Consider the following 9,699-nt stretch of genomic DNA (forward strand, 5'->3'; position numbering starts at 1 on the left):
AAGTTGAAGGATTTGAACTCCCAATTCCTGAAACAATCCAAGTAGCCAAGTAACTTCTGCAACACCTGAGGCCATGCTTCTATACTCTGCTTCAGCTGAACTCCTGGACACAGTGTGTTGTTTCTTAGACTTCCAGGAGATCAAGGAGCTTCCAAATTTGATAACATAACCTGTTATAGATCTTCTGGTGCTTGGGCAAGCAGCCCAATATGAGTCATACCAGCATGTTAGAGTATTACTAGGTTTAGCCTTAAGTCATACTCCTTGTCCTGGTGAACACTTCAGGTATCTTACAATTCTGATAGCAGCCTCCCAGTGTGACTTCTTAGGTCTTTGCATAAACTGACTCAAGGTTTGAACTGCATAACTGATGTCAGGGCTAGTGATGGTCACATACATTAGCTTCCCAACAAGTCTTTGGTAGAGATTAACATCCTCTAAGAGTGTATCATCTGTAGCTCTTGTGGCAGCATCAAACTCTATTATGGTGAGTTTTAGGTTTGATTCAAGAGGTGTACTAGCTGGTTTGGCTCCACTTAACCCCAGCTCAAAGATTAACTCCAGCACATATTTCCTCTGATTTAGAATAACACCAGATTTGGATCTAAGTACTTCAATGCCCAGAAAGTACTTAAGATCCCTTAAGTCCTTCATCTTGAAGTGCTAATGTAAGATCTGTTTGGCTTCAGTGATTAGCTGTAAATTACTGCCAGTGATCAACAAGTCATTAACATAGACAAGGATGATCACTATGTCCCTTTGCTTCTTCAATGTGAACAAAGAGTAATCATGAGTGCTTTGAACAAAACCTGCACCCAATAGAGCAACTGTGAGCTTGATATTCCATTGCCTATAGGCTTGTTTGAGTCCATATAGCGACTTTCTTAACTTGCACACTTCTCCCCCCCCCCTCCTCCCCCCTCCCCGACTTCTGAATCCCTCAGTCATTTCCATGTATACTTCTTCACAAAGATCACCTTGTAAGAAGGCATTGTAGACATCCATTTCACATAAGTTTCATCCTTTTGACACTACCAAGGTTATCACTGATCTTACAATGACTATCTTCACGATAGGTAAAAATGTATCATGATAATCCAGACCTTCTTGTTGGCTATACCCTCTGAGCACTAGCCTTGCCATGAACCTTTCAACTTTACCATTAGCATGATACATGATTTTATATACCCATTTAGATCTCACTACATATTTCCCTTGAGGTAGCAGTACTACTTCCCAAGTATGATTATCATCTAGAGCCTTACTCTCTTTCTTTATGGCCTCTATCCATCTTTCATCTTTGGCTGCCTGTTTGAAAGATTAAGGTTCCACCAGATTGGAAAAGTTAGCCAAAAAGGACTGATACTGAGTAGTAGTATTATTGTAAGATAGATAGTTGGTTATGGGATATTTGCTGGTATTCTTCCTTATTGATACATAGTCTTTCATCCATATTGGTTGTATACATTGCCTCTTTGATTTTCTGAGTGTCGATGGATCTTCTGAAGTTGAGGAAGTGTCTGCTTCTGCTACTGCAAAATCTCTTGAACATGTATGTGAAGGTTCCCCAACACCAAAGTTTGGCAAGTTGTCCATTAAAACATCATGAGATTCTCCAGGACTGTTGGTTTCAGGAAGAGAATCAAGGAAGAGATCTTCAACTGCATCAACATCAACTGTATTACCAGTATCAACTATGTCACTAGCGTGTTGATCTACAGATGGTGATGTAGCTTCTGCAAGTGGTTAAGTGGGAACATCAACAGGCATGTGTGTATCAGAAAATACTTTAGGTTATTGCATAAGAAAGTTAGTGATTGAAGGAGATTCAAAAGTTTGTAAGTGTGCAAAAGAAAAAACTAACTCCTTGAACACAACATCTCTGCTCACAAAGAAATGTTTGGTAGACAAATTCATCAATAAGTAGTCATTCTATGTGTTAGAATAGCCCATAAGCACACAAGCTTTGGCTCTTTCAGCAAATTTGTCACCTTTGGGAACCTCTGTTGCATAGCATAAGCAACCTATCACTCTCAAATGTATGAGAGATGCTTGTATGCCATATTAGAGTTCAAAAGGACTATTTCCTTATATAGCAGTGGAAGGTAGTTTGTTCAACACGTAGACTACAGCTTGTACACATAGTCCCCAGTATCTGATAGGTAAGTTTGCTTGAAATCTCAAGGCCCTAGCCACATCTAGTATATGCCTATGCTTTCTTTCCACAATATCATTCTGTTGTGGAGTACGGACACAACTACTTTGATGGACAATTCCCAAATCCTGAAATAGCTTAGTGCACTTTGAATTGAAGAATCCAGTGCCATTATCTGATCTTATTGTTTTAACCACTATGCCAAATTGATTTTTGATCAACAATAGGTAGTTAGTTATAGCAACTATGAATTTAGTTTTCAATTGTAATAGAAAAACCCAAGTGAATCTACTGTGATCATCCACAATGATTAAGAAATAGTATTTCTTATCAAAAGTAGGATTTTTGTAGGGTCCCCAAAGATCCATATGTACAAGATGAAATAGTGGTATAGCCCTAGAGTTGCTTACAGGAAACTTCAACCTAGTATGTTTAGCCAAAGGGCAGACTAGACAATTATTCAAAAGTGACCTTTTTACATTGTGACTTAGCAAACTCATACTCTTCATAGCAGTAATAGAGGGGTGCCCTAATCTCATATGCCATAATCTGCCATCTTCTTCATTTGTAGTTGCCACCAAAACATGTTTCTGAAACTTATTCTTGTCATGATCAGACCTGAAAAATGTATAAACCAGCTGACTCCTTACCAATCTCCTTTACCCTTCCAATGCATAGATCCTGAAATATACAGAAATCAGGAAAGAAATCCATAAAGAAAGAGAGTTATCTGGTTATTTTTTAGACTAATAGGAAGTTGAATTTAAAGTTAGGCACATAAAGAACATTGGATATCATCTCTCCTTTGAAAATGGATGCCTGACCGGTATAGGTTATGTCCACCTTATCTCCAGTAGGTAAGCTAACCTTATCCCTAAGCGGGGCATCTATATTAATACCATTTAATATCATCTGTAGACTTGCAGCTATATGGTGTGTAGCACCAGAATCCACAATCCAGTCATTTTGTTAAATCTGTGACATGAAACAGATAGTATTACCTGCCAAATTTGCATGACTATCTTCAGTGTCTTTTTTTAGCAATGCCAAAATCTGTTGATACTGCTCATCCATAAAAAAAAATTACCTGCAATAGATTCCTTTCCCTCAGAGTTTGACAATGGAACATCACTATTCCCAAACATATTATTTAAAGTTGCTAATGCTTGTTGTTGCTGTGGTCTCCTGTACTGACCCCCTTTCTGAGTTCTAGAACCAATGGTACCTTGTCCAAAGTTTTTTTTACTTTTGAAATCTGTAGAATATCCTATTAGCTTATAATAATTCTCCTTAGTATGTCATTTCAGGTTGCAATACTCACACTGCATAAAAGGTCGGTTGCCTTTGTAACCCTGCCCTTGGCTAATTTGCATAACTATTGGATCTGATTTAATTCCTGCTTCATTTAGACTAGGAAAATTGTGAGTTTCATCCTCAATAATCATAGCATATGCTTGATTAAATGAGGGAACACTAGTTTTTAGCAAAATCTGCCTCCTTGCTGAATCATTTAAGCCACTAAGAAACTGTAATAACCTTTGTTGTTGCATATGATCCACATAGTCTTTGGAATTGGGAGTTGTCACCATAGCATCATATTCATTCCACAAGCTCTTCAATTTTGTGAAATAAGTAGATACAGAGTCAGTACCTTGAGATAAAGTGTCGTTGGATCTGTGTAGCTAGAAGATACGCATGCAATTGACTTTGTCAAACCTCTCTCTCAGATCCTCCCAAACCAGATGAGCATTTGTCGCATAAGCAATTCCACTCAAAAGCTCAGTGGATACAGTATTCATCAGCCATGAGAGTACAATAGCATTACAAGTTTCTCGCCGCTTATGCAATTCTGAGGTATAGGTCTCATTTGTGCAAGTGCCATTCACGAACCCTAGCTTCCTTTTCCCCAGAAGAGCGATCTTCATCATTCGACTTCAAAGCCCATAGTTTTCAGATCTGGTAAGCTTAATCAGAATCAAAACTACGTCGGGAGTGTCAGAAGGTCCAAGATATAGAGGATGTGTGTATGCAAGTGTCTGCTCCTCAATTATCGAGTCAGTCACCATTGTTGCACCACAAAAAAAAACTAGAAAATGAAGAAATAACAGAAATCTGTGAGAGGAAAATTGAAATCAAATTGCGCGAATAAACAACAACGGCTACTCTGATACCATGTCAAACTGTAGATGAGAACAGTGTTCATCCATGGGAGCAATTAGAGAGAAGCTGGAGAAGAGAAGAGAGAAAGGGATTTTTGGAAATGAAATTGCTCTACTGCTTCAGCTACAGTAGGCATACGTATATACAGGTTAACTAACTCAACTAATGACAGCTCATTAACAGCTAATAATTACCTAACTAACTAACTAATTATCTATCTATTAAATAAGTCACATATACAAATCTACACTGATAATACGATTTATAAGTCTCATATCTAGAATGTCATTAATAAGTTGGTTAAGTTGGGCAATTTTATTCATCCCATTACAACTCTGGGAGGCGACAAAGAGATGTTATATTTTACTAATATAAGAGACCCTAGTCTTTTTTAGTCAAACAATTGCACTTTCATTGTGAGGACTCTTTTTTGAACTAAAGATAAGCCTTCCAAATAAAACTCCACATTATGATATAGAATCTCTCTTGTATGTGTGGACAAACTTGTAATAATAGAGGAGTACAAGATATCCATATAATAAATCATTTAAAAAAATTATTCTGAATCTTATGAAGCTCAACATTTGAAGATTACAATGTGTGACAATAAATATTGATGAAAGTGAACAAAAAATATGGATAAACATTTGAAATTACATACTGAATTATTTCAATATGGCATGAAATCGTGATACCTTGGTATGTGTTGCCGGAAAAAATTAATCTGGCCCCGACAAGAAGTAGTGTTCAGATAGAGGCTCAAATTGGAGGAGACATTGGGACATAGGTGATATAGGCTCAAATTGGAGGAGACATTGGGACATAGGTTATGTCAAATATGTTCTAACTTTAGAATATCAAACTCATTTTACTCCTTTTAAAGTGATGGCCATATGTACATGTAATAATACACACAAATTATAGCCAACGATGATGGTTCTTTCTTTGTATAAATATAGGAATAGCACTGTGCATATGATACAAGAAATATAAAAATATTTTTCATACCATCTTTCTTGAATTTCTTCATGGTATCAAAGCAATACCTCACTGATTTTCTTTCAATTTTATATTCCACATATCTTTTCATTTCTTTTCTTTGAACACTTACAGAATAGGTACTGAAGAACAGTCTTCCAAATCCAAAACTGAAATTGATGTGTCATATCCTTATTTCCTCTCCTCCTCTGATCCTCCTGTCCTGAATCTTATCAACACTACCTTTGATGGGACCAGGTATGAAAATTGGAGAAGGAGAGTCCTTATCTCTTTATCTGCCAAAAATAAATTGGGATTCATTAATGGAAGTTGTGCAATGCCAAAGAGAGATTCATTTCTATTAGTTCAGTAGACACGTTGCAATGATATGGTAATAACATGGCTACTTAATTCTCTAAGCAAAGAAATAGCTAAGAGTATTATTTACTCACAGACATCTGCAGATCTATGGAATGAACTAGAGGAAAGGTAGGGACAGGCTGACGGTACAAAGCTATTTCAACTTTAAAGAGAGCTGAACAATATCAATCAAGGAACTAGTAATGTAGCTGCTTATTTCACCAAACTGAAAAGGATCTGGGACCAACTGAAAGAACTCGATACTTTCATGACATGTAGTTGTGGAGCTAAGGAGCACAATCACAAGATGCTGGAGGATCAGAAATTAATACAATTTTTTATGGGGCTAAATAAGACCTACAACGCAGTCAGAGGAAATGTGTTGATGATGAAGCATCTCCCTACCACAATACAAGCTTACTCTGTCATTTTGCATCAGGAGTCACAAAGAGAGGTACATTCTACTCATCAAATTCCTAATGACTCTTCTGCTTTCATGACTAGGCAGAAATGGACTCCACAAAAGAAAGTTATGGAAACTAAAGGAGCAAGTCACTATCCAGCAAAAATGAATGATTTATATTGCAGATATTGCAAGAAAATAGGTCATAAAAAAGAGCAGTGCTATAAATTAGTAGAATATCCTCAATACTTCAAGAATAAAATGCAGAACATGGGAAATTTTGGAAATTAACAAGTAAATGTTGGAGAAGTTGATGAATCTCTCACCTCAGGAATTAGAGGAAATGCAGTCTCAAATATGGTTACTAGCCAAGGATTCTCTAAGGAGCAATGTGACAAGTTGATTCAATTATTCCAATATATGCAGGAAGGTGGTTTTATTGCCTTAACTTCTGAACCCACTGCTAGTGCAAACTTGGTTGGTATTGAAGCTAACTACCACATTTTCACTTTAGTTTTTTCTAGTATTCCTAGAGTTCCTTGGATAATTGACTCTGGTACTACACAACACATGACTTTTAATAAATCTTTTTTACATGATGTAGTAGTACTTAGAACACCTATATCAGTTAATTTACCTAATTCATATAAAGTAAAAGTTACATGTGTAGGAAAGCTTCAATTGTCTCCTGGTGTTGTGTTTCATAATGTACTCCATGTTCCAACATTCAAGCATAACATTCTTTCAGTCAAGAAACTATGTGAGCAATTCAATTGTAGTATGACATTTGACAAAATTGGTTATTATTTATAGGTCCCTTCCTTGAGGAGGGGTTGAGTTTTTGGTGATGCCTCTACTGGTCTTTACCTGGTGCAGAATAACTCTCTTCAGATCCAAGCTACACCTGTCAAAAGCATTGCTCCAGTGTCTTCTTCCAACCACTTGTCCAAGTCAAGTTGTTTAGAGTCTGTTTCTTTTCCTGTTTCTGTTTGTCAAAGGCTCGTGTGCCTAAGGCTTCAGAGTCATATTATTCCTGTTTGTCATAAAAATTACAGTAATAACAAGTATTACTAAATTGGAGAGTTTGTGGCATAATAGACTGGAACATTTGCTCGTTTATGCAATGAACGTATAAAAGGATTACCTATAAAGTTCATGGAAAAGAAAGAATTCCTTTGTGTCATTTGTCCTTTAGCCAGACAATTTGAACTCTCTTTTACCATTAGCACTATCATATCCAAAAAATATTTTGATTTGATTCATATGACACATGGGGACCATATAAAACTCCTACTTACAAAGGGGAGAAGTATTTTCTTACAATTATTGATGATTTCTTCAGAAGCACTTGGACATTTCTTCTCAATACTAAATCTAGTGCATTTCCCACATTAAAATCGTTCTTAGGACTTATTGAAAGACTTTTTTTTGCTAAGGTTAAAGTTATAAGATCTTATAATGCTTTTGAATTAGGTACAGGACAAATTCCTAAAGACTTCTTCTTCTCACTAGGCATAATCCATCAAACCTCTTGTGTTGCAACACCACAACAAAATGGTGTTGTATAGCGGAAACATAGGCACCTTTTGGAAACCTGTAGAGCCCTTCTTTTCCAATCACATGCCTCTAAGAAATTTTGTGGGGACTCTTTGTTGACTGCCACCTACTTGATCAACAGGTTTCTATCAAAGGTACTTCAAAATAAATCACCATTTCAGGCTCTTTTGATAAACAATCAGATTATCACCCTCTTAGACCTTTTGGATGTTTATGTTTTAGTTCTACCTTGTCTCGACATAGGGATAAGCTTGATCCTGGAGTAATCCCTGGTGTTTTTCTTGGATATCTATTTGGGAAGAAAGGGTATAGGATTCTAAATTTACTATCTAATTAGGTCATTCCTGTCCTAGTTCCTCTCTTATCCCTCTGTCTAGTCCTATTGTATCCACCTCCTCAATTCAAACTACACCTCCAACAGAAGTCTTACCCTCCCCACAAGGGCCAATCTTGCGACGATCACAAAGAAAGCATCACCAACCAATCTATTTGTCAAATTATATTTGTAATACTGCGGATTCTACTTTTTCTCCTCATCCTCCTTTACTTTTCATACATTCTTTTGCTTTTTCTGACCTAACAAAAGATAATCAGACAATGATAAATTCCATATGTCAAATACAAGAACCTACTTCTTACCATCAGGCAGCCAAGGATTCAGGTTGGAAACTTGCTATGGAAAAAGAACTTGACGCACTAGAATCCAATCGCACTTGGTCCATTGTTACTTTTCCTGAAGGAAAGAAGGCTTTGACCTGCAAATGGATATATAAAGTGAAGTTAAAGTCAGATGGATCCTTGGAAAGATTAAAGGCACGTCTTGTTATCACAGGGGATACACAAAGGGAAGGTTTGGATTATACAGAAACGTTCTCACCATTAGTAAAAATGACAACGATTTGATGTATTCTTACCATTGCAGTGAAAAGAAATTGGAAATTGTACCAGCTGGATGTCAACAACGCCTTCTTACATAGCAATTTGGATGAAGAAATATACATGCACTTTCTCCAGGTTTAACTCCTCCTTCTGCTTCTCTTGTTTGTAGAATACGCAAGTCGTTGTATATTCTTAAACAAGCATCTCGCCAATGGTACGCTCGATTATCTGCTACTTTAGGTACAAGGGGTTTCAAGTCATCACTTAATGACTATTCCCTTTTTTTAGATCTCTGGTGAAATGATCACTATACTCGACGATATCTTAATTACTGGGAACAATGCCAAAGAAGTTGCAGACATTAAACATTTCTTGAACACTGAATTCAAAATCAAAGATTTGGGTGAGGTGCATTATTTTTTGGGATTAGAACTTGTACGCGAAAGAATGGATTAATGGTTGCACAACGGAAATTTGCTCTAGGCCTCCTCACTGAGTTTGATTGCTTGGCTTCCATACATGCTTCTTCTCCTCTTGATCCATCTCTTAAGCTCTCTTCTGAGTGCGGAACTCCCCTTTCTGATCCTACCATTTATCGTCGATTGATTGGCAAGCTCAATTTTTTTTAACTAATACACATCTTGCTTTTGTTGTGCAGACACTTAGTCAATATATGTAAATGCCTTGTACTGGGCATTATCAGGCAGCACTTCATACTCTGCGATACTTATGTAAAGATCCGAGGCTTGAACTTTTTATGTCTCTAGATTCTTCTTTTCAGCTTGTTACCTATTGTGATTCTGATTGGGCTGCTTGTTCTAATTCTCGATGTTCGGTTAGTGGATTTTTCTTAAGCATGGGCGATTTTCCAATTTCATGGAAATTGAAAAAGCAACAGGTAGTTGCTCTTTCCTCGGCCGAAGCGGAGTATAGATTAATGCGTCGATTGGTGGCTGAAATTACCTGGGTAGTTCGTCTTCTTCAAGATCTCACTGCCCCTCCATCTTTGCTTATACCTTTGCACTGTGATAACCTAGCAGCAATTCATAGAGCGAAAAATCCTATCTTTCATGAACGAACTAAGCATATTGAGCTTGACTGCCATTTCATTCGTGAAAAATTGCTGGATGGATTGATTTCTCTATCTTTTGTTCCATCTTCATCTCAAATTGTTGATATCTTCACAAAAGCCCTCTCCAGGCCGCTT

At 37.0% G+C, this 9,699-nt stretch overlaps 1 protein-coding gene across 1 annotated transcript; it reads right to left on the reverse strand.

Annotated features, from left to right (window-relative positions):
- Positions 1-255: 255 nt before the first annotated feature.
- LOC138872017 (uncharacterized mitochondrial protein AtMg00810-like) lies at positions 256-654 on the reverse strand. The gene has a single exon (XM_070149956.1). It carries the CDS (start codon positions 652-654, stop codon positions 256-258), a length of 399 nt encoding a protein of 132 aa, XP_070006057.1.
- Positions 655-9,699: the final 9,045 nt, after the last annotated feature.

The sequence above is a fragment of the Nicotiana sylvestris genome, chromosome 6 (assembly GCF_000393655.2).
Source record: "Nicotiana sylvestris chromosome 6, ASM39365v2, whole genome shotgun sequence".
In the NCBI taxonomy this organism is placed as follows: domain Eukaryota; kingdom Viridiplantae; phylum Streptophyta; class Magnoliopsida; order Solanales; family Solanaceae; genus Nicotiana; species Nicotiana sylvestris.